Genomic DNA, 13,482 nt, shown 5'->3' with positions numbered 1-13,482 from the left:
TCTGTTTTAAAGATTGGCACTGGTAATGCTTTAAAAATGATTTAAGTTTTATTATATTTTCTTGTAAAACGAATATTGTATTCAACTGCTTTTCCAAACAAGCATTTTTGCTTGAATTGTAAATTTGAAATTATAAATAAATAAATAAAAATGATTTAAGTATTCTAGTAATCAAGAAAATGCCAGCTGTTCCCCTTCTGCCTCATTTTTTAATTTATTTACATTTAACTCACGCCTTTTTGTACTAGCTCAAGGTGCATTACATTTAGGTACTGTTGGTATTTTCCTGTCCTCTGAGATCTTTCAATCTAAGTTTCAACCTGAGGCAACGGAGGGTGAAGTGAAGGTAGAATGGAATCTTGCTACTACTTGGGATTCTACCAGGTATTTGCAACCTGGATTGGCCACTGTTGGAAGCAGGATGATGGACTAAATGGACCAGAGGCACAGTGACAGGTGGGCGAAGCAAGCTGGGCTCCATGGCTAGTGAAGCTCCCACGGTTCTGCATCTCCCTCCCTTCCTCCATTAGCAAACATCTCTCATCAAAGGGTTGCTAGCAGTGACAGCGATTCCCACACACTGTCTATAGCTAACCTTGAAGCCTCCCCTCTGTTGAATCCTGCCCCTCCCCCCGTACACACACACACAACTTCCTGTTTTTCCCTGGGCAAAACATGGCAGAGGGAAGACTTCCGGGTCTGCTGCAGGCAGCATGTGGGAATCACTGCCACTGCCAGCAACCCTTTGACGAGAGACTTTTGTGAAGGTAGAAGAGGGAGAGGGGAGATTCAGACCAAGGATCTGGCAGAGAAATGAATGGACAACGGGAGGGAAGATGAGAATACTGAGAGAGAGAACTGTTGGATATGGAGGTGGAGGGAAGGAAAGGAACGAGATACTGCACATGGTAGAGGGAAGAGAGAGGGTTAGTTGTTAGATATGGGGGAGGAAGGGTGAGATGCTTCGAGGCAGAATTGTTGGATAAAGGTGAGGTGGAGTAGGAGGGAGAGATGCATGGGGGGAGGGGGCAAGATAGGGAGAAATGTTGGACATGGGGTTGGAAGGAAGGGAGGGAGAAGTGTTGGACATTGTGATACATAGGGAGGAGTGGCCTAGTGGTTAGGGTGGTGGACTTTGGTCCTGAGGAACTGAGTTCAATTCCCACTTCAGGCACAGGCAGCTCCTTGTGACTCTGGGCAAGTCACTTAACCCTCCATTGCCCCATGTAAGCCGCATTGAGCCTGCCATGAGTGGGAAAGCACGAGGTACAAATGTAACAAAAATAAAAAAAATAAAATAGAGGGAAGGGAGAGAGAGACAAATTTTGGACATTGGTATGGAGGAAAGGGAAGGAGAAAGGAAGAAATTTTGGACATAGGGACGTAAGGAAGGGGGAGGAAGAATGAAAGAAAGAAAGAGAGATGTTGGACCCAGGACATGAGGGGGGAAAGAGAGAGAGATGGTGGACAATGGGAGACAGCGAGGAGGGATGAGAGGTTGGACATAGGGGGGAGGAGAGAGAGATAGATGCACAGGAGGGGGAAGAGAAAAAGAGGTTATCTCCTGCTGAATATCCTGATTAGCGGTTAGGCTAACTGGCTATGTTGAGTGGTCAAAATAGGCCGCTTTAATAGCAGGCCTATCTTTGACTGCTAAAACGTTAACTGGTTAGCGCTGAATATCAGCATAGCCAGTTAACCTTTTAGCAGCCAAGATAAACCTGGAGACGCTCTCCATTTTGAAGGCTCCTTGTGCTTTTTTGCTTCCCTGCCTTTGGATTTCCTCTCCTCTGTATTTCTAATCATACTGGTAACAGGAAAAATCTATTGTCTATAAAACAGAATTACTGGAACTATACACTATCCCCCAAATCCTACAAATTGCACCTTATTTTGTGCACGCTAATTTGCTAGTTCCCAGATATGGCCCGGCATTGAATATCTGGGTTTAATGCTGGCAGTGGACAACAAATGCATTGCCTGCCAGCAGCTGAATATCAGGCCCTATGTGTGTACCTGGGAGAAATGCCCATGCTCCATCTGTATATATACCCTCTTGAGGTCAGGCACTATGGGCTTATAGAATAGTGCCCAGGGCACATAGGCATCTACCTGTCAATTAATGGCACCTTTGACATGCCCAAGTTGCACCTACCTTTAGGTGCCACTTTATAGAATTGCCCCCAATGTGCACATATGTAAGTCTCCCAAGGGAGTAAAGTACTTGCCCCATGTTTAAAACTCCCCAAGTAGATGTACGTGAACATTCTTGACATCATAGCAGCAAAATGTTTCACTTCCTATTGAGCTGGAAGCTCAAAAGGAGCAAGATGAAACTGATGGGACAACAACAGCATAGAAGGAAACAGCAGCATAGCTGCCAGAGTCCTCAAAATGAAAACGTATTTGTTAAATTTCAAAATTGATTAATTAACCACTTTTACAGTCAACAATTAAGTGCAGCGTACAACAACGCAATTAAAGATCCTAAAGTCTATGATATGGTACTTACTCCAAGAGCAGCTTGGTAGGTGATTTCTGGTGGGAAAGTAAATGAAGGTCCAGTTATAACAGGGCTACTAGGAGGTGGAGTCACAATAAGCCCTGTAGTGCTGATATGAACCTGACAAGAATATTTAAAACAAAAAGACTAGTTTTAATGTAAGCTTTCTTGCAACAAAGTAGCTCTACAGTACACAACAAGGTTAATTTTTAATAAACTAAGGAGCCCTTTTACTAAGTGGCTAGTGCAGGTTTTTTTTTACCATGCAGTAGTCATTAGAGCAGACCCATGCCAACATCTACAGAATGTTAAAAACCAGACAGTATGGTAAAAAGTGAACAAGCTGCTTAACATGGGTAGAAACCAGGCAAGGCATGAGCTATTTGGAGGAGTTAGCTGACTGTGACAGCTAGCAGGTGGATTAGTACTGCGTACTAGCTGTTAAGACGGTTGATAACAGGTACATTTACCAACATCTCAAGAAGTGGCAGTAAGTGTGGCTGCACTATCAGAGTCCAATACGATGGCCACTGCCCTAATAACATCCCCCTCCCAAACTCTTCCCTATGATTTAATCCCTCTTTAAAATCATATTCACCCCAGCCCCTCCTGATTTGATCCCATTTCAAGCCTCTCCCTTGGCACAAAGCCTCTGCCACATTTCCCCAAGCCAGCCCTCCCTCTGCCCCTGGACCGTCCTACCCCTACTGGAACTTACCCATGGGGAATCTCTAATCCTCTAGAGGCACGGGACAGAAGCAGTCCTCTTCTGCTCCTGCCCCATCAACTGCAGGTTCCAAAACAGCACTGATGACCCCCTAGCGGTAGTATTGCAGTACGACTGCTAGAGATTAGCCTTGCATATGAGGGCAGTTGTGACAGCTGGCCACTCCTACTACTAATCATTTCTATAGTGCTACTAGATGTACGCAGCACTGTTTACTTTATATGCAGGTACTTTCTCTGTCCCTAGAGGGCTCACAATCTAAGTTTTGGTACCTGGGGGGCAATGGAGGGTTAAATGACTCGCCTAAGGTCACAAGGAGCTGCAGTGGGAATCGAACTCAGTTCCCCAGGATCAAAGTCTGCTGCACTAACCACTAGGCTACTCCTCCACTCCCAAAACTCTACTAGTCAGACAAATTTGCTGACTCGTAGTCAGTAAAAATTTAACCTGCGCCAGGACACCCCAATGGATTTCAAGTCCATTGTCCTAACCATTCGGCCATGACTACTACTCCTCTGCTCCATTTCTTCATACCCTCGACTCACTCCTACCCACAGTAAGCAGCTTGCACAGGATTGAACTTAATCTCCACACTGTAAAATCTGTGGTACCTGCTTAGGGCAGATTAGTAAAATGGCCCCCAAGTCAGCAGTCATACAAGTGTTTGTGTATAGCACTGAAGTCAATAAATTTCCAAAATTTCTGCAAAGTCTAAAAAAATCTTTTCTGCTCATGCATAAAGTTTTGTGCTCTGCAGCTGTCCTGCAGCTGAGGTCATATTCAGTCAAAATATGTGAACAGAGAATAGTTACTAAAAAGGACAGTGTAAGTGGCATAGTCACAGGTGGGCTCAGGCCCACCCAAAAGTGGCACAGCAACGATATGGCTGGCAGGGATCCCCAAGCCCCACCAGCTGAAGACTCTCCCCATCTCTCCCTCTAGAAGATTTGGGGGGGGGGGGGTCACTCAACTCTACTCCCCTAACCTCCCTGTACCTTTAAGTCCTTTAGTTCTTTGCCGGCAATGAGCAGCGACACATTCCCCCTGTTCATGCTGACCCGAGCCTTCCCTCTGACACAACTTCCTGTTCACGGGACCAGAATGTTACATCAGAAGGAAGGCTTGGAGTCAGTGTAACCAATGAGTTGCTGCCAGCAAAGACCTAAAAGATTTAAAGGTAGCAAGTGGAGCGGGGGAGTGGAGTTAAGTGACCCCTCCCCCGATTGTCAGAGGGGAAAAGGGAAAGCTGCTGGATTGGGGGGGAGGGAGGTGGCAGTAAGTGGGGTGTCATGCACACTCACTTTGGGATCAGGTCTACCAAAATTGGGTGTCTGGCTATACCCCTGGTGTAAGTGAGTGATTATCTTCAGAGAACATCTGTTACAAATGGATCTCCTTAGCTTCCTAGCTTCTTTTTTGTTAGCCGCTTAGATCTGAGAGGTCATAGCAGCATACAAGACAGTGTGTTATGTCATGTTAGATCACATTTCATTATTATTGAATGGCACTACTCTGGAGCAAGGCTCCACAATGTACCTTCCTATGTGGTGAAGAGAGGAACATTCTAGATCCCTGCTCCAGAGTAGTGCCATTAAATAATAATGAAATGTGATCTAACATAACACACTGTCTTGTATGCTGCTATGACCTCTCAGTTCTAAGTGGCTAACAAAAAAGAAGTTAGGACAAAACCCAGGATAACATCTAATATGACATCAAATACAAACCAATTACAGATTATTACTTAACACACATTTCCTAAATAACCAAGTTTTGATTCTCTTTCTAAGATCCAAGTACAAACAAGAACTGTAGAATAAAGGCAGGATGCCTTTCCATAATTTCACAAATAGAAAGATCATTTTAATAATCTCGTCCTTTTTGGATAGAAAACAAATTAAAACTGGAATTATGGAATCTATGATTTCTAGAAGAGGTAGCAAAAACCACACGTTGGTATAAAAAAATTAGGGGCCAGCCCTTGCAAAATTTTATAAAGGAAGCATGCAGATTTAAAGAGGCTTCAAGTAGTTGTCTCCTGAGGCAGTGTGTTACAATACAGAGGGTGAAGGGAAGATCTGATTCTGTCCTCAAAAAAAAAAAGAACCAGAGCAAAGCTACTGCTAGCCTACAGTCCTGATGCAGAAAGAATTAAAGCTGGAGAATGGTGGATCTGGTGAGTACTGCAAATCTGAAGAAGAGCATCCCTGGGTGAATGCGCTTCCTGAATAGCCCTAAAGGGGAGCACTAGGAACAAAAAACCAATGCTCAAAACCTAATGCCGGCATTAAGGGTGATTAGCGCTGGTCTAGTGCACACGTTAATATGCGTAGGATATTCAGAGGGCTCTAGCGCACGTATCAACATGCATGCCAAAGATGACACTGGAGAGCTAGGTTTTCTGTGCTGTTCTTGTGCTAAAGGATTTGCGCTGTTGGCTTTAATTCCGGACCTTTGAGTATCGGGGCCAATGAGCCTTAAATTATAGAAAGGAAAGAAAGATCTACTGGGAGCACTGAAAGATAGCACTGACTAAAAGGAGCACGAGAGTGAAGAATTGGAGACCTGGGTATATTCCATGCCCTACTGACTTTTAAACATACAAAGAAAAACTCACATAAAAATATGAGAAACTCAATCTAACTGAATTTTTGGAGAGCTCTTTAGAGGTAGTAACAGAACGAACAACTCTTGAAACCAGACAGAAATAATATCTTTCGAATATATTTCAGACATATGAATGCAATGTTCTTTGGTGCCAAGGTCCAAATACTTCACAAAAAAGAAGACATGAATTATTGGGGTTAAAACCAAAAATACTCTCTTTGGGTGGTACATATATATTAAAATTTGCATGTAGATGTTTAGTGTCTTTAAATTCAATAAATTATGTGTTCTTTGATCCGATGAAATTGCAGGAATTTATAATATCCAAGGAAGATGAAGAAAGAGGTTCTACCTTGAATGCTCATACAGGTTAAAAATATGCTGGACAAATTGGCTGCGAGTGTTGGCATCTCCCTGCTCTAATTGATTTGATTTATAAGTCTTTGATTTTGGATATTTCCTTGTATCTTGTCTCACTATTGTGGACTAAGTTAGAAGTGAATTTTCCTAACCTTGTTTAAGGGAATAAGTATTTCTTTTTATGTTATGTTCCAGTTATTTCACTGCATTTATGGTAAATGAACGTAATACTGAAAATTTATAAATAAAAATTAAAAAAAATATGAGAAACTCAATAGAAACAATCATTGCAAGAACATAATTCAGTTAAAGGCCACATTATGGAACTCACCATCATGTGGGCCTCAAACAAGATAACTAACAAAACCTATAAATATAGCAATGGATAGAAAATCCTACTGATTACCATCCATATATTCCCTAACTACTGCAAATTAAAATTAAGTATTAACATCTGGAAGAACAGGCTTATCTAAAAGAAAAGATTCCACAGGGGCAGGATCTGAGAAAACATTTATTATTCCCTTAACTGACCACGTACTTACAAGAAAATCTAAGCAAAAATGTAGCTCCCAAAGCCAAAGTTTTGGACTTAAGCTGTAGGAACTGCTTTCTACGATATTGAGTTTGTCTGGTATTTTTAGAGGAGCAGAGAGGGTATGGCACTCATCCATCAGCAAAGGAGTACAAGAGAATGCAGTAAAGTGGTGTGGTAGCCATATTAGTCCACTTTTAAAAGTAATAAATACAAATAAAACAAAAACAGAGAAAAAAATAATACACCTTTTTAATTGAACAATACATTTTTTGAAAAGTATCATCTTATTTTCTTTTCTATGTTTTGTTTTATTTCTATTTATTACCGACAAGAGAATACAGGAAACCAAGGACTGTAAATATATTGAACACCGTTGATATCTTCTGCAACTGTCTTACTTTATTTTTATGGACTTTCTGCCTCAGTATTTTCATAGACCTGTTAACTGCATATATTTTTGCACATGGAAAGGGTGAAATAAATTAGACTTTTAGTTAAATATTAGCCTCTGTTATTCATTTTTTCAGTGAGACCATTGTAACTGCTCAGATACTTTATTCTAATTTTATAGTCAGCTATCAGGAGACTCTTACACTGATCTGTGTGTTTGGGAAAGGGTTTTAAAGAAGATTGTAGTGTTTTTGCCACAGACACCACCAATTTGTAGTGTACCAGCCTCTTGGGTCATCCTCAGCCCCAACCCTTTAGGAGAGGTCTGTTGCATAAGGACTGCCTTCAATCGAACAAAAACCATAAAAACTAAGAAACCAAGAAGAAATGCCAATGAGCAGGAATATTGGTTTGGAATAAAATGATTTGAATTTTGTTGACAGAAAAAAAAAACCTTGAAAACTTAAAATGGGAAATAGGAGAGGAAATCGGGCTCACATCCTCAAAAAGATTACACGCACATCAGCTCATACTTACTACTGCAACAGGAAAAATTTATCCAGACATAGAGCCATGTGAATTGAGGACTTAACTGCACACTGCTGTCTGACATATTTCCTCAAGGGAAGCAGAACCAAGGCCAGATTAAGGTTATATAGGGCCAATCCAAATGGTTCTAGGTCAATTCCCACCTGGACAGTTTCTACCCACCAATTCACATCTGGACAATTCCCACCGAACAAATTCCTACCACAGCAGGGAGGACAATTCCCATCTATAACCCAAAAAATGCAAAACACTCTAGGACAATCTCCTTCCCTTTCCTCTTCCAGATCGTTTGGGGGGACAATGCCCCCCATACCCACCCCAAAACATAACCTTTCATTTGCCATACCACACCAAGAAAAATATTTAAAATAATTTATACCATTCCCCAACACTATCCCAAGTGAAATTTACAGAATTACAAAAAAAAAAACAAAAAAAAAAACAACCCAAACAAATAAAACATTTGGAAAAAGAAACAAAATAAATAAAAAAAAACTCCCACCGGAAACAGACTATTAAGAACTAAATTTTTAAAAAATTTACTAACTTTTTCCACTCCCTGACACACACCAAGTCCCACCAGAAACAAAATCTACAAAACAAGCTTTTGTAACACAACCTTGCTGCCTGTCAGAGATTCCAAGCGTCACCACTGCCCGATCTTCCCGGTAGTGACGCGATACCACCAACACCAGCGAAAAAAAAAAAAAAACTAGATCATTGTAAGAAAAAAGCTTTGTAGGGTGGGAAATAGTTGGGAGGGTATAGTCCCAGGAAGGAATTGTCCCCCTTGAGTGGGAATTGGTCATAATCCTAAGTAGGAATTGAAAAGGGGGAACTGGTAGGTGGGAACTCTCTGGATACCATCCAAACTCGTCCATCCTACCACAGACTCCCATTTACTTTTTTTCTCCACTCTACCCACACCTTCAATGAGTCACACTTCTCTCTCTGCCCTGGGAACTTTGTTCATGGCCTTCCTCCAACACTTCACCTCTCTAGAAGCAGTGTGTGGGAAACTGCAGTGTCTAGCTGCGAGTATGGCAATGCAAGCTTGTTATGAGTAAATATGGGGACTATGCAAGCACATACTTTGAGTAGAGTGGAACAGTGGTTAGAGTAGTGGGCTAAGAAGCTAGTCATTTTCACCTTTTATTGCCCTGGTTGACAGCCCCAAGAGTGAGACTTGCAGGTGATATGTCCGAGACATAAATCTAGAAATATAAGTATTTGTGAAATCAAACTCCTTTATAATGGTCAGCGATGGATATCTTTCAAAGAATAGCTCTTCTCTTTCCTGTCATGACATGAAGTTCCTTTTGCTCTTTAATCTCATATACAGATTGTAAAACTATATTGTTATTATTTTCTCCTTAACGCATTTTAAAGGGTATTAACATGAGAAGTAATGAGGTCTTCTGAGTCCCATGAGTAATTCCAGTCAGGCTCCTCACCATACTCAAGACCGGACTGAGTGAGTCTGTACCTGCCTTGGCTCAGTGGAACCATGTCCACACCACAAACAGGATCAAGGTACAGCCCTACCCTCAGATTCTGTGGAAGCTTCCTCCCCTGATGTCAAGAGTGGTACCGCAAGAGTCAATGTTGACACCCTTTGAGGTGCCAGCACCAAGAATCTATCCATAAGAATGGATGGAGCCTCAGGAAGAATCTGGGTTGATCCGAAGTTGGCGAAACTGCCCTCGATGCCTGAACAGATTGTAACTGCGGCATCTACGCCAGCTCCTCCCTGAGCATGGCTCGGAACTGCTCATCGCAAAAAGACATCAGCTAAGGCAGGGGAGCCAGGAGAGAGGCAGCCTGAGAAGGTGTTAGTGCTGAACTGGAAGCAGGAACCTGGCTTCTCAGAGACTTGCACACAGGCACCTCTACCAAAGAGGGGGAGCACTCCTCCTACTTCTGGTGCTTCTTGGGTACCGGCGATGCCGATGTCCTGAAGTTCCAGGCACCATGCATTGAACAGGACTAATGCTTATGCTTTTTGAGCTTCCTCCGATGCTCAACATTGCTCTGTGTTGGGTCCAGTGCTGACCGGTCCTGCGGCCTACTCTCAGCGCTGAATGTTCAAAGAGGTGGATACCTCCTCGATACTTGTCAATCCATTGAGATTCAAAAAGTCTCTCCTGCTTGACCTACCACAACCTCTGTGTCTTTAACTGCATTTGCAAACAGAGAGAACAAGAGTTAGGCTCATGATCAGGCCCAAGGCACCCAATGCATCAAGAGTGCGGATCCATCAAAGAAATCACGCAATTACACTGGGTGCACTTTTTGAAGCCACTGAGGGGGTTTTCTTAGACATCGAGAAAAGAATTGCGACCAAATTAAATTCAACTGTGAACTGTAAAAAAGGGACAGCATTCAAACTGATGTCAGTGCTCCAGCCTAAATGGGCCTAGCAACTCACGAAAAAACAAGGAAACTTGAAGAGCTGAAAACACTACAAAACTTAAAGGGTGACAGAATAAAATAAAGAACAATTAATAATTGTGAAAGGGACAAAAATACCTGCACAGGAAGGCATTAATAATCAGAGGAAAAGAATGCACTGGGAAAACACTACGATGACGCATCCTCCCTGCTCTGTGGAAAATTGAAGACTAAGGGACTTGAGCTCACATTTCGGACGAGAGTAGTGGGATGCTGCTAGAAAATTCTACATTAATCTCGCAAGCCAGCGTCCGCACCAGGCTCCGTCAGATGACATAACTTAGCTGTGAGAATACAACAGGCCTGCTTGTCCTCGGTGAATATGAGGTATCCTAGGTTAAACAGTAATGACATGCAATGCATGCAAAACAGCTCATTACTAAGTAAGCTGAATAATGCAGCTTGCAGTAAATAACACAGGTCTACTTATTCTGGTACTTTTCTGTTTGGACTACAGAGCTGCGACCCAGTGCTCTTAGGTGCTACTGAAAGAGGCCGGTGTGTGATGTCCTGAGCTGCCCGTGTCCCTCTCCCTGCCCTTCATGGACTCCAAATCACATACTCCCTGAAGCTCTTCCCCAAAATCAAGGTGCCTCTCCCAAAGTCCCTCATCAATCATCAAAAGGGCTGCAGCTTGAACCCTAGCAGTTGTACCATGAGAATAATGCTTGGGGACATCGGTGCCATTTTGAACCTGGCACCATCAAGGGGTAGGAGTGAAGGGGAAGGGGCCTATGGGAAGGAGAGAGAACCTTAGGTTGCTTGGGGGAGGCCATTGGGAGGGGTTATGTGATTGAGGGGCCATCAGAAGTATGGGGAAAGCGACTGCACAGCTCAGAAAATCACAAGTTGGCCCCTTTAAGGAAAACCTGAGAGAACTAAGCTGCAGCTTTACAGCCAGATGCTCTTGGGCACTATCAGTAGCGCATCTTGTGAGGTGATTGCAAGCTGCATTATTCACATAGTGAGCAGTGACTAACCTGCAGTACTGACCTATCACAGATTATCCACTCCAACTTTTACCACATCTTAATAACTACCACCGTACGCATTTGAAGAAGATTTTTTATTTTATTACATTTGAACCCCGTGCTTTCCCACTCATGGCAGGCTCAATGCGGCTTACATGGAGCAATGGAGGGTTAAGTGACTTGCCCAGAGTCACAAGGAGCTGCCTGTGCCTGCAGTGGGAATTGAACCCAGTTCCTCAGGACCAAATTCCACCACTCTAACCACTAGGCCCCTCCTCCATTCCGTAAGAAGCTCAGTAAACATAAAACAAACACAATTGGAAACAGCTGGATTATTTGATTGACATGGTGGGGGAAAAACAGATGCAAGTCAAATTAAAAATGAAAAATATATATATAAGGAAAAATGGTCTCCTTTGTTGTCTTAAAGAAGTAAAATGAGAACTGTTCCTATTGCTAACAATTGTGATATATGCATGAATTATCTTAAATCCTCAGTGGGGGGTTTTTCTCCTTCTTTCTCCCTCTTTTTCTTTTTCTTCTTTAAGCTCCTAATGTTGAATCTAAACTTTATAGTTAATTGCATTGTATTACTAATACTGTTACCTGTTATTGTTCTTTCAAAAAAATTAATAAAAATACTAAGACTAAAAAAAAAATGAAAAAAAAAACACAAATCTTTAACTGTTTTTTTTTTTTACTCTCACTGAAACATCAAGATGACGGGAAGGGATTGTTTCAGCTGTATATTGAAAACAAAACAAAAGAAAAAAAAATACAACTTCGAAACAGCCAAAACCTTAAGTGGAACAAGGAGGATAAAATTACAACAGAAAAGCACAAATATTGAATTGGTGTAATGGAATATACTTGAGAGCATCCAACTAGGTCAATGGAAAAATGAAAATAGAGATGGTGTAGAGCTGCCACTGTGTAGGAGGTTCTATGCATCAACAGAAAACACTTCTAGCTTTTTCCAGAAAATGCCAGTATTATTCTCAACAGAATATGCAGTCTCCTGACCCAGTGTGTGAACATGGTGCTCTTTCGAGGACAGACAGGCAACTTCCAGTCCTCTTGAACCCCAATCCACTCAGGTTTGCAGGATAATCCTCCTGAATATGCATAAGATATATTTTCATACAACTGAAATAATGTGCATACAATTCTCTGTTATGTATATTCGTTAGGGATACCTTAAAAACCCAAGTGCATCAGTGCCTAGGGACTAAAGTTTACCTACTCCTACTTTGGAGAATATATCAGGGAATGCTAAAATTATATTTCACCTGTTTAAAACAGAGAATCCCACATTTACAGTCGTTCTAAAGTAATGCAAAATTAAATGTCACCTTGACTGTTTCTATATTGCTAAAGTTTGTTAAGAGATACAAACTTTGAAGATGTGCACTTTTTTGAAACAATGAAACAAATAGCCCCACCCACCAAAAATCCAATTCATTTTAATTTTTTATTTTACTGGTTTGGGAATAGTGCATGCTATTTTCATATAGTGCAAGCTAGTCTCACAATGAACAAACAAATAAAAACGGGAACAAAAAGAAAATGAAAACCATGCCAATGGAATTTGGCTATGACCTTAAATGGAATACAGATGACAAAGCTGTCTTTAAGTAAATTACATATGGATGAAACAGGGTTGCTAGAAGTATAACTTAGACTCAAACAAAACTGTATAAATGCAAGTTTCCATATAAAATCTGTATTATTTCTATAATACTATTAACGGTGACTCACTGGACCAAGTTTTATGACGAAGATTTGTACAAAGTTTATCAGGTGCTTTTTGTCAGAGGATGAAGCCAAATTTTGTTGTCTGAGACTAGGTTTGTGGTTTACGATTTAATCAGAACAGCGTGTTGTTTTTTTCTGCATACCATCAGAGCCTAAAAATATTATTTGCGACAGACTGCACTTTCTGTTTCTTTGATTGGGAAGACAGTATGAATATTTGTGTAATATATAAAATGCATTTTAATCAAATATGGAGCAATGTGTTTATGAGTTTCCAGATTTCCAAAACCATTATTACTTCTGTCTTCACATTTTGACTTTATGCCTTTTTAAGATTAGGAATTTAGGATTTGACACAATAACTCACTTTTTAAACAGCTATATAAAGACATACCACATTAACCTTCTACACATCATTCTCTAGCTCTCCACGATACCCTTCCAAATTGCCATTAGAAAATTCCCCTTTGTTTCCTAGTTCATTACTGTTTGGGTATGACATCATACTATTTATAAACATGAAACAAATGTCATGGGATCTACAGCATCATCTGACCTTTTAAACCACATGTAATGATTTGCTCCAGTAAGTGATGAGATCAAATCAAACTAAAGCTATTTCTTTTAAAGT

General features: G+C 41.2%; 1 protein-coding gene across 3 annotated transcripts in view; it reads right to left on the bottom strand.

Moving 5' to 3' along the window:
* The window catches only part of SH3RF1 (SH3 domain containing ring finger 1), a 346,368-nt gene that overhangs the window by 108,159 nt on the left and 224,727 nt on the right, over positions 1-13,482 (bottom strand). For all 3 annotated transcript variants that reach the window (XM_030191566.1, XM_030191564.1, XM_030191565.1), the window contains one exon: positions 2,513-2,623. In XM_030191566.1, the coding sequence (XP_030047426.1) occupies positions 2,513-2,623 (111 nt within the window). The remainder of the gene's footprint in view (positions 1-2,512; positions 2,624-13,482) is intronic.

The sequence above is a fragment of the Microcaecilia unicolor genome, chromosome 2 (genome assembly GCF_901765095.1).
Source record: "Microcaecilia unicolor chromosome 2, aMicUni1.1, whole genome shotgun sequence".
In the NCBI taxonomy this organism is placed as follows: domain Eukaryota; kingdom Metazoa; phylum Chordata; class Amphibia; order Gymnophiona; family Siphonopidae; genus Microcaecilia; species Microcaecilia unicolor.
The sequence above is the reverse complement of the archived record's forward strand: the minus strand, read 5'-3'. Positions and strand labels throughout refer to the sequence as shown.